Source organism: Pseudonaja textilis, chromosome 1 (assembly GCF_049901715.1).
Source record: "Pseudonaja textilis isolate UNSWEBS1 chromosome 1, rPseTex1.2, whole genome shotgun sequence".
NCBI lineage: Eukaryota > Metazoa > Chordata > Lepidosauria > Squamata > Elapidae > Pseudonaja > Pseudonaja textilis.
In genome coordinates this window covers 25,887,557-25,902,349 of record NC_141990.1, presented here as the reverse complement: position 1 = coordinate 25,902,349, position 14,793 = coordinate 25,887,557, and the positions used below count along the sequence as shown (strand labels likewise).

Sequence of the window (14,793 nt, the reverse complement as noted above, 5' to 3'; positions counted from 1 at the left end):
AGCAAGAACTGCTGTGACCAGAGAATAGACCAAGTATTAGAAAATAAAGACATTAAAGTGCTCTGAGACTTCAGAATTCAAATAGACAAGTCTGGATAGTGGAGATAGCAGTACCTGGAGATAGCAGAAGAGAAGGGAAAGAGCTGGAGAAAATCACAAACAATAAAGACCTGCAAAGAGAAGAAGAACCACTGTGGCAAAAGGAATCAAAGATAGCTCTAATAGTGATAAGCGCCTTGGATGCAATTCCAAACCTTCTGGACCACCACACTTGAATACCATTGGCGTTGACAAAATCACCATCAGTCAATTGAAGAAGGCACTTTAGTTAGAACAGGTTACATCCTGGAACAATACTTTTAACATTATTAAACAACAGCGTCTGCCTATTCCAGGTTCTTGGGAAGGACTCAATAGGTGGACAAAAATGCCAAATACAGTTTAACTACATTGCATGGCTGTCCATGCAATCAACCATAATTTAACATAAAACATAAAGGCAGCCACATTTCTGCCAACTAGTAGGACTGTAAGAGGAACAGCAGAGGTGCCCTCTGCTTTTATAAAGACACACTACTATTAGCTAAGCCACATATTAAAACAGTTTTACAGCATGAGATGAAACATCTGAAGCATGGCACGATGTTCATTTACTTTTGGCAAGTTTATTACACTATTTCTTTTTCTGTCACCACTGCTGTATCTAATACCATTCCAGTGTTCTTGCTCTACTAATTGCTGAACTTTCACTACCCTGAGCAAATTATTTTTATAGTGATTAGGCCAGCAAGATCGCATTCTTAGGACACCGCAAATAGTTGCTAACCTCAGCAAGAAGGCAGTAGACAGAAGACAAGGGCTATTTGCCATAAAAGAATAAGGACTACAGCAAGTTTTTGAGTCAATTCAAGTTGGTTGGGGCAAGAGAATGAGCAACATATATACATGAAACATGAGTAGCTCATAGGAATAGGGAAGCTGGGTGGATTTTAAAGTTTTGTGATTCCTAAAACAGCATTCTTCAAAATGCTGCCATTCTGATGTACCGAGGACTAATATTTCTAGAGGAAAACACACACGGGAAGTGTCTGTTCCTAATCTCTTTCGAATTCCAAGGGAATTAACCTGATTAATGAAGAGAAGAGCAACAAGAATGATCAGGGGGCTGGAGGCTAAAACATATGAAGAACAGTTACAGGAATTGGGTATGTCTAGTTCAAAGAGACAGTGTTCCAACATCTCTTCTCATAAAGAAGAATGAGGAGGGGAGTTCAACCTACACTCCAAAGCATCTGAAGGCAGGACAAGAGGCAATGGATAAAAACTAACCAAGGAAAGATGCAACCTAGAGCTAAGGAGAAAATTCCTAATGGTGAGAGCAATCCATCAATGGTATAGCTTGCCTTCAGAAGTTGTGGGTACTCCATCACTGGAGGCTTTAAAAAAAAAATCACACTGGACAACCATTTGTCTGAAATGATAAGGGTTTCCTGCCCAAGCAGGGGGTTGGACTAAAAGGCCTCCAAGGTCCCTTCCAACTCTATTATGCTATGTTTTATGTTCTATGAAAGTAATTGCGAGTGCCCACTAGCCAAATAACAAAAAATGTGGGTGATATTTCCAAGAAGAAATACCATGTTTCCTTGAAAATAAGACCTGCCCCCAAAATAAGCCCTAGCCTAATTTTTCAGGTGGGTCTAATATAAGCCTACCCAAAAGTAAGTCCTGTGAGATGGGCATGACCAGCACAAGTGGTGGTGAGGGTGCAGGGGGATGATGGTGTCCGGCAGCAGCAGTAGCTCGCCATCTCCTTAGTGCAGCGTAAATAAGTCCGAGCGCAGAGGCAGAGGTGAGGGGGGAAGAGACAGGCGATCCGGATGTGCTGTGCTCCTACAGAGTGGGAGGCACTTTGGGATCGCCTGCCTCTTCTCCATGCCTCTGCCTGGCTCCATCACACACTTTTTGCCCAGAGGGAGACAAAGCTTTGTCTGCTTGCAAATGCTTGCTAATCGCTCCATTTCAAAGTGTCCCATTTGCAAGCAGACAAAGCTTAGAATCTCTGTCAATTCTCCATCCAGACGAAAAGTGTGTGGGCACCTATGGGACACTTGGGAACAGAGAAATTTGCTCTGCTCCCAAGGGCCCCATAGGTGCCCTTTTTGTCTGGATGGAGAACTGAAAGAGACTTGAAGCTTCATCTGCTTGCCAATGGGACACTTTGAAACAAAGTGATTAGCTCCTTTTTAAAGAGTCCCATTTGCAAGCAGATGAAGCTTCATCTCCCTCTAGGCAAAAAGTGTGTGCCAGAGATGCCGGAGGCAGAGGCAAGGGGTGCGGGGGTGGGACAGGCGATCTCAATCCGCTTAGCTCCATTTCAAAGCATCCCATTTGCAAACAAACATAGCTTCAAGTCTCTGTCATTTGTCCGTCCAGGCGAAAAGTGTTTCTACCCTGGGAAGCCCTGTAAGCCATTGCAGCCGTGGGCAAGCAGATGGTGGGAGGGAGCAGGAGGGCAGCCACAAAATAAGACATCCCCACAAAATAAGACCTAACGGGTCTTTTGGTCCAAAAACAAAATATAACACCCGGCCTTATTTTCAGAGGAGCACGGGTATGACCACATTTTGCCCCACCCTCTTCCCAGTATGTATGGCAAGACTCTGAGAACACTTGCCTTTACCTTCATCTACTCACAGATAACTATTTACCTTTCTACTTCTCATCTTTTCAATGTGTTCATAATTAAGAGGATGTTTTCAGTCCTCACTGTCACAGTCTCAGATAAAATATGGATATGGACCCTTCTTGTCTTTCAATCAGGCAGAGAAGTACAGAGAATTTAGCATATTCATTTCCACTTTCCTAGCACTGTGTTTCCTCTCTGTCTTTCAAAGCTGAAAGACAGCAATTGCATCATGGCTAAATTCTCTCACAAATTGGAGGCGCCAGAGAAAAGGCTGGAAAATACCAAACAGACAATTGCTTCTCAGTTTAAAAGAACCTGAGATGACACAGCGACTGTAGTAGAGTATACAAAACATTCTCAGGAAAGTTCTCAACTTGCAGTATATTATTTGAGTGTACTGTACAAAATCCAGATCAAACATTCCATATTCTAAAATTCTGTCCTGACTTTAGGACAAAATAGCTTTTTTTTTCATGGTGTCTCAGTACTCCAATGTTCTCCAATGGTCTTATCATTATTTTTTCTTAATTCCTTCGACTACTGAAACTTGGAAAAGACATTAACTAATATGGTTCCATTTCTGATACCATTGGCTAGATTATCTATAGGTTTCAATGAATTTAGCTCCAGCTATTCTGCCACTGAACCATGAGTTCCCATATAGAAATATGCCTAACACTAATTCCTCATATTTTCAAACAGATTGCATCTGTGCACTTGTTCCCATTTAAAGCAGATTTGGCCAATGATGTCTTGCAATAGCAAACTTCAAGTCCCCCAACTCTGTGTGTAAATTTTAACTTCTAAACTGTTTATTATTTAGCTCACAAAATAGACTCTGTCAGCAAAACTACTGACAGTAACCCTGAGCAATTAGAATACTTGATTGCTATTCCAGAGCCACTAAATATTCAGTGAAGAGATTGTCAAAGGAGACAGTTTTTATTAAGGACTCTGCATAAAACACTCTGCATCTATATCAATTATATTACCCACAACTACTTCATACAAATAAAAGGCATTATTCTCTTCAATACAAATTATTCTCTCCCCACCCCCCGTCCAGAATAAAAGCAGCTAGCCACTCAAATAGTATGCCATTACTGAAAAAGACAAAAGTCTACATGTCTCATTGAATACAGATTTTGCTTGTATTTGTTCAGAAACAATATAAAATATATAATGATAACTATGCTAGAAAGCATTGATATGGTAGTACTGTAAAAGCCAAGTGCCCTGAATGTAAACAATTCCAGATTGGGATTACTTTAGGCAGCAGGTAGAAATTTCCATGAAAAAAAATATTTAAAAAAATCTTTGTAAATAAAAAAAACCACAAAGGAAAGTTCTCAAGCTTGTTTCCTGCCTGATAGACTAAAGGGATTGTCTTTTCTATGCATAGAGCATTAAATCATACAGTATTCTGTTTCATTACCAAAGAATAAAATACAGGCAGTACACAGATGTATGGGTTTTAATAGGAGAGCGTTTACTATAAAGAGGCTGAATTTTAATCAAACAAATATTACCATAAGGGATACATAAGATAGAACATTAAGTCTAAAAATATTCTCAACTGGCATTTGAAGTTCAACAGAGTTGGCCAGAGTGGGATTCAATTTTTTTTACTATCGGTTCTGTGGGCATAGCTTGGTGGTGTGGCAGGGGAAGGATACTGTAAAACCTCCAGTCAGAGGTAGTATTTGCTGGTTCTCCGAACTACTCAAAATTTCTGCTACCAGTTCTCCAGAAGTGGTCAAAACCTGCTGAATATCACCTCTAGAGTTGACCCTTCTTTGATGAGAGATTCTGAACAGGGACACATTCACAAGGGTCTCACTTGTCTTCAACAGTCTACTTCTTTAGCCAAGATGGGAGCATCTGGTGCAAATTTCTCTCAAATAAATCTTGCTCCTGTGGAGGGAGCCTCTATGAAGCCCTAGAACAGGGATGGGAAACGATGGCCCTTATATGACTTGTGGACTTCAATTCCCAGAATTCCAGAGCCAGCCAATGGCTTAGGAATTCTGGGAATTGAAGTCCACAAGTCATAAAAGGGCCATCGTTCCCCACCTCTGCCCTTGACCAGGGGGTCTTCAAACCTGACAGCTTTAAGACTTGTGGACTTCAACTCCCAGAATTCCTCCTCCAGTCATAGTAGCTCAGGAATTCTGGGAGTTGAAGTCCATAAGTCTTAAAGATGTCAAGTTTGAAGACCCTTGCCCTAGACTAAGAGTTAGTTTGAGAAGATAACAATTCTGAAGATTTTAGCAGAGGTACCTGTAAAGTGCTGTGTATGGATTATTCTTTTAATTTAGAAAAATGGAAATTTGGGGTAGAATAGAACTTTTAAAAAGCTGCTCTACATTTTAAAAAAGATTTTAAGCTTCAGCAGAAAAACAAAAATCTGCTGACATTAACTTTCAGTTAATCAGTTGCCAGCATTTCAAATACTCTTCCTTTATGTACCTATCCCTTTTTAATAAATCTCAAATTGATTCTTTCTCTCCAATAGGGCAATCTGAATTATAATCCTAATTATATTGTCAGGACAGATGAATGCTCCCAGAAAGGTTACAAGAGGAATTGTTATTTAACAACAGGGTGCTGATCTGATGACCTCTCTCTTTAGTTTCTGCTTGAGACAGACCATTTGTCAGGGGTAAAATAAAAGAAGCCATTTTGTCAGGAAAGGTCAGTGACACAGGACTGCCATATTTCAAGTGCCTGGAGTGAAAGAATTAATCCACTTCTCAGTTAGAATGCATTAGCCCTTTTAATTAAATAGAATTATATTAAATTAACTAAATTAAGTTAAATGCACAAATCCAGAACTAGCTCAGACATTATCCAAATCATATTATCATTACTCCACCAGGTTATGTCTCATTACCGTTTCATAAGGTAAACATAATTGCATGGAAAGTCTGTCTGGAAAACCGTTATTACTGTACAACTGTTGACCCATAAGCCCACATTTCAAAACTCAAAAACTTGACTTGTGTCATATTTAACACCTTCAGAAGAGCCTTTGCCACAATTAATCAGACAATTTTCATATTAGCTTCTGATGATATGCATGAGCTCTAGCCCTTTATAGCCACAGTGACAGTAACTCATATCCTCCTCACCATGAGCCTGCATCACCACAACACACTTTAATGCCCAGAAACTGCAGTTGGTGGAGAATACAACAGCCCATCTGCATGGAAATTGTAAATATTGTACAGTTCTTGTACCAAAAGCTCACATCTCAAGATCCACCAACCTGAATTGCTTCATATTTCAATCAATTTCAATTTAGTTTATTACAGTCATAGATCAGAGACCAGAACAAATAAAAACACTCAGTAAATGTACAATTAAAAGTTCTAGTATAAAATAAATAAATAACAACTAAAATCCATGATAAAATCCACTCTGTCAACTATATATAGTCTAAAATTGCAATCTGGGTGGCCCGTTGTCAGTTTAATACCAAAAGGGGAAAGGAATAAGCAGTGCAAAGGGTTTGCCACATTTGTTGTATAAAATAATTATGGTGGATTAGACACGTGTTTCCAGTGAATCTCCAGTGCTGCTGCGCAGAATCTAGCCACCTGCAGTGTAGTTATGGACTGTTCATCCTTAAGCAGCCACTGGAGATAAGCAGTGTCGAATACAGTCAGGATACCTAGCAATTGTTGGCAGAATATGTTTTTTCCTAATCTCTGTGTAAAAGTAACATCGAAGGAGTATGTGACCCACAGTCTCCACCTCTCCCGAGCCACAGGAAGTCTCTGTTCCTATGGTTTCATATTTAGCATCTATAGAAAAGCTTTTGCAACTAATATCTCCACAATTAATCAGTTCCCATACCAGCTATGGCTGGAGCTGAGGTGCATCAGCTCCAGCCATAACCACAACACTTTACTGTTAACACATAATCACAACACACTTCACTATCCAGAAACTGCAGCTGGTGCAGAATGCTGGTGGGTAAGAGCAGCTTCAGGGATTTGCTACTAGTTTAATGAGCATTGTACCAGTGATCGATAAAATTGCATTTAAAAAAAATCAAAACTTAAATAAAATGCTAAGTATTGGTTTTAACCTGTGAAGCCTTTTTACATGGCTTGGCTCCCATTTACCAATGAGGCTGTTACTTTCAAACTGAATCTGTTTGTCCTGTGCATTTGGGATGGGAGAGGAAGCTTGGAAAGTAGTTCCTTTCCCAATGACATGGCTATGAAGTGAGACTAGAAACAGGCCTTGTCAGTTATATGGAAGTCCCCCAAGAAGTCAGATCGGCCCCACAGAGTTATCTTTTAGGAAGGCAGTGAAGATTGTTTTGTGACAGGGAATGAAAAATGAAATTTTTAGCCTTTTTAAATTTCTGAATCAAAATGACATTTCATTCTTTGTTTTATTTTAAAATATGAATTTATGGAAGCATAAAGGGGGCTTAACAGTTCTTTTTTATGGTGGTTAACTGTTTTGTTTTATTTGTTTAGTTTTATGATTGTGAGCCATCTTTTATCCCACTATTTGAATATGGTGAGATATCAATTATAGAACAACAAACCAAAAAAAGAGAACCTATTTGCATAGAATTAAGAAAGTCTCATACTTTTAATAGTTCATTGAAAGTCCTGCAAACTAAGAAGACGAGAAAGAACTTCTTTAGAACGAATGCAAGAGTTATAGAATTGGTACGTCCGTTCCCTGTTTTTACAAGCACTCATTTCCTTGCTATCTCTCACGTATGACAATAATATAACAGAGAAAGTAATGCCTTGCTCACAATCAGCTAGTTACAAACACACAAGCAAATAACCATGTAGATCTCAAATGGCTGGCAAATTAAATATAAAAATGTGTTATGCTTCACCTGTTTCCACAGGTGAGCAATCACAATTCTGAAGTTCCAAAATATAAGCAACTAAAAACAAACCCCAACCAAAATAGCTGCTGAAGTTTTTCCAGTCCTCAGCAGTAAATCCGATATGTTTGGCAAACCTGAAGTGCCTATAAATCACAGTGCCTCAGAGAATCTTCACAAGACTTTCGCTCTAACAAGACACTTTGCTTCTGGCAAATTTCTCAAGCCAATCCGTTTCCTTTTATCCCCTAAAGGGGGCGTGTCAGTCTCATTAATCACTGGCTTGACACTTGTTTCCCAACTGAGATTGACGTCTCAATCTCCGTCTATTTCTCACGTCAAGCCAAGATCCCTCAAACCCCTCCTCCTCCGCACTTGAAACCTCTCACACGTTTTCCTGATTAACTGTTCCCAGCTGCTGTATAATCAGAGAGGGAGATTCGGGGGAATTCACCTCCAATAAATCAGGTTCGTCTCTCATAACTAAGTCCACTTCCTTATCCTGGCTGCCCTCAGAATCACTCAGCAATGCAGGCTCAAATTTCACTGCCAAATCGTCTTCGCTCGAGCTCACATCTGCCAACGGAGCAGATTCCAATCCCGGAGTCACAACAAAAATGTATGTTCTTATAGAAACGTATTATGTTGTATAACATTACAAGCCTTCAGTGCCATGTGCAAGTAGGCAGGAAACAAATTTTCATACAAGGTAGCAAATCATAGCCCCTCCTCCAAGTCTGATGGGAATTCTTCATTTGCCAGATAAAGCCTTAAGATGTCCCCAAATCTCCACCTTGAAAATCAAACTCCATGGCTGCTGTCGACTGAATAAAGGATTATTAAGGTCATCTAGCCCACCTTGTCAGCATCAGGTCATTTTGCATGTCAGGATGAAATCAGGGTAATCTGAGTCAAAGAAGCCTAGAGGTTAGTTATGGTCCAACTGTGGCAGAAAGCAATAATGCACGTATGTTTTATTGGATAGCTGACAGACTCTTCCATCTCCAACATAAAGCACCCATCTCTATTTTAAAAGCAATAAAAAAGAACATAAAGCACCCATCTCTTGACAGAGGATGCATTTGCTATTAAATAGGTAAGAGACAATATCAATCACTGAGAGAAAATTAGATTCTCACACAGGAAAATTGGGGAAAATGTACTATTTTTTCCTGACACTTTGGCAGGGGACATAGCTGTGCTGATAAATCTCATTTCAAGAACTCTCTCGTTTCTATAATTAAGGATCTAGACCACTAAGACACCACTGCATAATACGTAGGGTGAACTTTAGTTATTGAAACATTCTCATCTTTAGAACCTCGTTTCTGTCATGTGGAGATGAAATGATGTAACACAGCTGGTCACCTGTGGTCAGTTGAACACTGAAGACTCAAATACAAAGGGCAGGAGTGTCAAACTTGCGGCCCGCAGGCCAGATGTGTCACACACTGGCCACACTCACCCCCGTTTTAGCGAAGAGGGGAAAAGTCACAATACGTCACGTGCCGAAAACATGACATCACAAGTTTGACATCCCTGCACTATGATATCCTAGGGGATGGTATGACCTTGTTGATAATACATGTTGTAAGACACAAACCAGCCTAACTTACCATTTTGTCCAGAAAGATCACCAAATCCTGAGGTAAATAAGCAAAAAAAAAACAAAAAAAAATAAAAGTCAGACATTGACATCAAGTTCTTGAGAAAAACCCTCTTATTTTGTCTTCTACTGCTTAGTCCATCCTAGATCAGCCCAGGTAGACACAGACTGAGAGCAGCAGGAACACAAACAACATCATGCATGTTCTCAATGCTATTTGTACTCCATCAGAGTTGAATTTTAGCAGATCATAATACTGTAGTACACTTTGGGCATGCAGCCAATTCAATCTACCTAGGGTAGACACTGTATCTTATTCACTCAAAACCTGAAACACCATGAGTATATGAAATGACATTTTCCTATGTCTCCCACTGGTCACCTTCTGAATCATACTCCACTGTGTTTTGACAGAAGTGTGGATGCTTTACAAGTTGAAGTTTAGCTTTTCTAACTTTCCAAGGTCTAGATGGGTTCAGGGTAGGTGGGGGCACTCTTTCAGTAGGAACCTGTATCTTTTACTAACTCTTCCCCTCCCCCGCCCCAATGCAATTGCTCACTGCCCTGTCCTTGTCTGCATGGAGACAAAGGCTCTTTCTAATGATGGAATGAAACTTCCTTCTGGACTGTAGAATGCCACATACTGTATAAAAGATATATGGGCCTTTTAGATTCCTTAATACTGATTTAACAGAAAGCAGAAAGATAATTATATGTGTAGGCATTGCATTTCCTGACTTGCTATCAAATGGCTTAATGGTCCTTGCAACCAAAAGTATAATAAAGGAATCTCATTGTTAGAATGCTGTCCATGAACGTTGTGTTCCAAAACCATAATTATAATCTTACCAATTCTCACATAAATCACCACACTTATTTAAAATGTTCAGGAAATCAATATTTTAGAGCTGGATGAACTAACAATTCTGAAGTGTGGATTTTTTTAGCAGAATTTAAAAAGTGACTTAAGGAAATCACTCTCGTTCAGCTTTAAACAGCTTTGGTAATATGGAGGAGAAAAAGCTGGCTAAGTTACAATTCCTGTAGTATAAATTACTAAGAATCCATGTGATGTGATATATCAACCTAGGAAAAAGCAGTAACTTTTTTATTTCATAATCCTCAATTCCTAAAAAATAAACGGGCCATGATATATAAAACTTGACTGTGTCAAACTCGATTTCATTGAGGGCCGCATCAGTGTTGTGTTTGACTTCGGGGGGGGGGGAGGGCGTGGCCAGGGTGGGCATGGCCAGTTCAATGTCACTCGTGTAGGGGGTACCTGTGGTGGCCAAGTGCTAAAGCAGGACTGCCTTCAGACCCTCCCTCACTCTCATTATAATCTCCTTGCTTCCTTCCTTGCTTCCTTCCTTCCTTTCCTTCCCTCCCTTCTTTTTCCTTTCATTCCTTGCTCTCTTCCCAACTTTCCTTCTTTTTCTTTATCTTTCCTCTTTCCCTTTCTTCTTTCCTATTCCTTCTTGCATGCTCAAATGCAAAAGGGGAAACATTTTTCCTTTTGTTTTGTTTTTAGGCTGTTTTGCTAGCCCTCTGCCAGCAAAAATGGAGCTCAGGGAGGGTTGTGTGTGCCCACCCCCTGCACCCAGTTTTCAGCCAGGGTGGCCTCCTGCAGCCCTCTGCCAGCAAAAGATGAGCTCAGAGCTCTATTTTGACTGGTAGAGGGTGGCAGGATACCATCCCAGCTGAAAACAGGGCCGATGAGGGCCACACGTGGCTCTCCCAAGCTCCATTTTTGCTGGCAGAGGCACTGCAGGCCAGTCCTTCGCTATTTCCTGGATCCGGCAAACAGGCCTTGAGTTTGACACCTCTGATATATACCTAAACTAGAAGCTTTATCCTGAAAGTTCTGTTGACTTTTATTATTCCCACAATTGCTGTTATTTCTGGAAATCCCATGTCCTGCTAGAATTTGCACTAAAGCTTCAGTTTATCTGCTTTTGTCTCTAGAACTCATTGAAAATGCACCAGATTTTTTTTACTATAATAATAATCACAGTACTGCTGCCATTAAATAACTACAACAATAGCACCAGCATCATATTAGCATCTTCTCGTGGATCCAACATAGCCTTATAAGAAGTATGAAATGGTCTGGTTGCTACATTAAACCACTTCAGGCTGAGTCGGATTAGCATACGAATGCTATTCTTTCCTCTCTGTAGTGTACAGATACTCTTCAACCCACAACCATCCATTAAGTAACCATTCAAAGCTGAATGAATGGTCATTACAGTTGGACCTTGAAGTTCTGCTGTCCTGGCATCCCCATACTTTACGACTGCATTGCTTAGTGATGGAACATCAGGTCCCCCGATTGCTATTGTCTTCAATGTAAAAAACTATGAGTTATATACATGGAAGTTATACACTTGAAGATTAACACATCAGTCATATTCCCATGGCTTTGTTCACTACTGAATACTCTGTTGCCTGAATATAGATCTTGCTTACAGATGTCAATTGGGAGCAGCAACTCCATTGTTAAGCAACATGATTGTAAAGTATGACATTATGTGACCATATTGATGCATACTGGGCAGTTCCAGCAGTCCCAGTTGCTATCAATAGGTAAATCTCATGTGATCTCAGCTTCCTGAAGTCACGCGGTCACCTTTTGTAACTTCCTATCAGCTTCTCCATTAATTTTTCACATTAGAAGACAGCAGTAAAGATGATAAATGACATCATGTGACTGTGAAGATGTGATATGCTGCAATAGAAGGATCATAAACTCCCCTCATTCAATGCCATTTTAACTTCTGATAGTTGCTGAATATCTATTTGTGGGGCCTACCTGTATTGATGTTGATCTTCGTTGGTTTAAATACTTTTCTGTATTTTACATATTGATATACCATAAATGTTGTTGAATGTATCTCAGTCATTATAAGTGAAGGGTATATTATTGAAGATCATGACCTACCTTACAAATTTCTTCCTGGGAATATGCTTCTGCATCTGCAACAAAAACAGGCATTATTAAAGCCACTGTATGTCCACAAATTTATTTTAAAATACAAGACTTGCCATGGGCTTCTTCATGTGTGTAATGTCCCTTTAAAAAGTTTCAAATTAACACGCCAGATGGGCTTGTTTTTGTAGATTGCATAAGGAAGAGAAGTTACTTTCATACAGGACTATAGGAAGGATACTCTGTATGGTAGAATAGAAGATTGTTGAATCAAGATTAGGGAAAACCAATTTCAAATATTCACTATACCATTAACAATAGCACTCTAATTTACATTCCACTTTACAGTGTTTTACAGCCCTCTCTAAGTGGTTTACAGAGTCAGCATATTGCTCCCAACAATCTGAGTCCTCATTTTACCCACCTCAGAATGATGGAAGGCTGAATCAACCTTGAGCCAGTGAGAATTGAACTGCTGAACTGCAGCCAGCAGAAGTAGTTTTGCAGTACTGCATTCTAACCACTGCGCCAGAGTAGAAAAACAAAAGTTTTGTCCTATCGGGACATGAACAACACCCAAGGAGCATTTCAATTTCTTAGTTGTGTTGGCAGAAGGCAATGATCCATCCACCAGTCACCAAGCCTAGAACACATCACTCCTGGAATTGTCATTACTTTGATCTTACCTCTCTCTCCTGCCCATCCAAAAGTCTACATGCATGAGCACTCATGTCCCATGACAACTCAGAAAAGAAAAAAGGGAAATTACAGACTCTAGCAAAATAGAAATGCCAATCTTACTATTGAAGCTAGAAGTTTCAGCCAGCAGGACAGTTTCTACCAAAATGTAGAATAAAATCAAATTGAACTTTCCAACAACAGAGCAAACTTACTGACCATTTGAATTCCACCTTATCTCTGGGCTATTGAAAAGAACCCTGGTGTGGAATCTTGCACCCTGAAGCTCTTGAGACAACAATATTATTGCTAGAATCAGATTCCTTTGGGGATCATGGATCTTGCATAATGATGACCCAACAGCTTCCCTTGGGATATGACATGTACTCAGAAGAAACTCTGAACATAATCAGTTAAGGAAGAAAGGGTGGGGGGAGAGAGAAATGAAGAAGCAAGCTGTTCTTGTACTTTTAACAAGCTTCAAAGGATTTATGTCAGCCCTCTGCATTGCTAGTAGCCACCAGAACCCATAAGTATTCTCTACTGTCACCTGCTCAGGGCAATTTAATGTCTTTTCTCCACTCAGGGCCCAGTTGTGTCAACCTTCCATTTTAATCTTCCACAATATCCTTTACATGTCATCACTCTAGCAGCATGGGAAATGAAATGACAACATTCAGACTGGAACTCTTGCCACTGCTGCTGAGACGGTGAATGGCCAGAAGTCAGGGGCACTATGCCTAGAAAATCCCGGAGCAATTTTGCATCCAAAAGCAAGAAGGATCTTACAATTTGAAATGTGAAATATAAATACAATCTGAGCCTAGATTTTTTTTCTGCAAACAATATAAAAAGAAAAATTAACTACATCTGAATTATTTGACTGTTACTGGAACTTGTTTACCGACACACAGTTGCGTGCCCACACATAGTCAGAGAAAATAATGCTTGACGTTTCAGTAATGAGAGGATTACAAATCTAAGTACGATGAGAAAATGTCATGTTTATTTATAAGCTCTCCCTAGCTGTGTCGACCAACAAAGTAGCATGCACATATATAAAATGCAGGTAAATCAGTAAACTGTTTTAAAAATCACGTTCAAGTGCAGTGTTGATTTGGGGGTTTTGTTGTTTGGTATATCAAAAATGGCAGAATGGAGCAACAAGCTTTTATAGCAAACATTACAGTGATGCTCTTGCCTCCCAATCAGGAGGCTGTGAGTTTGATCCTACATAGAGGCAGATATTTCTCTCTCTGGGTACGATGAGAATATATCTGCTGAATATAACTCCACATTGGTGACAGGAAAGGCATCCGGCCAGTAAACACTCAGCTCCATTCAACTGCTCAGACTCCATCCCGGAAAGGATTATGGGGTCATTAAAAGGAGATGATTATGCCAAATATTCAGCTAGCTGCTTCGTTCTACTTTGTAGCACATGGCTTAACATTTTTAGAAGCTATTAGCGGCACTGTCAAACTCGATTTCACTGAGAGATGCATCAGAGTTGTGTTTGACCTCGGGCGGCCAGGGTGCGCATGGCCAGCTTGACATCATTCGTGTCGGGAGCACCTGTGGTAGCTTGAGTGCTCTGCCAGAGAAAGTGGGCTCCCGAGCTCCATTTTTGGCTGCACCAACTTCCTGCAACCCTCTGCCAGTGAAAACGGAGCTTGGGAGCGCACAGCCCTCCCGAGCTATTTTCATTGGCAGAAGCACCATGGATCCAGCCCACAGGCCTTGAGTTTGACACCCCCGCTCTACATAGTGCTGCCCTTGTAGGCTATTCAAAGCTTCAGTTAGTTTAAGGTGCGATGACCCAAGTAGAAATAGGCTCAGTTTGCCTCTATGACAACTCTACGATGGGTGTATTGACGGTCAGCTGGCTGAGTGCAGTTCAAGAAGCCTTGTTTGACTTAGGTTCTCAACAGTCAAGGCTATTATTTTGGGAAAAGATTCCAGTCTTAGGCGGACAGTCCTCAACTTACAACAGCAGTGACCATTCAAAGTTATAATGGCACTGAAAAAAAGTG

General features: G+C 40.2%; 1 protein-coding gene across 2 annotated transcripts in view; it reads right to left on the bottom strand.

The window, feature by feature from the left end:
• Positions 1-14,793, bottom strand: part of EPHX2 (epoxide hydrolase 2) — a 63,851-nt gene that overhangs the window by 31,572 nt on the left and 17,486 nt on the right. For both annotated transcript variants that reach the window (XM_026715943.2, XM_087929657.1), the window contains exons 9-10: positions 12,095-12,129; positions 9,164-9,190 (exon numbers count right to left, since the gene is read on the bottom strand). In XM_026715943.2, coding sequence (XP_026571728.1) covers positions 9,164-9,190; positions 12,095-12,129 — 62 coding nt within the window. The remainder of the gene's footprint in view (positions 1-9,163; positions 9,191-12,094; positions 12,130-14,793) is intronic.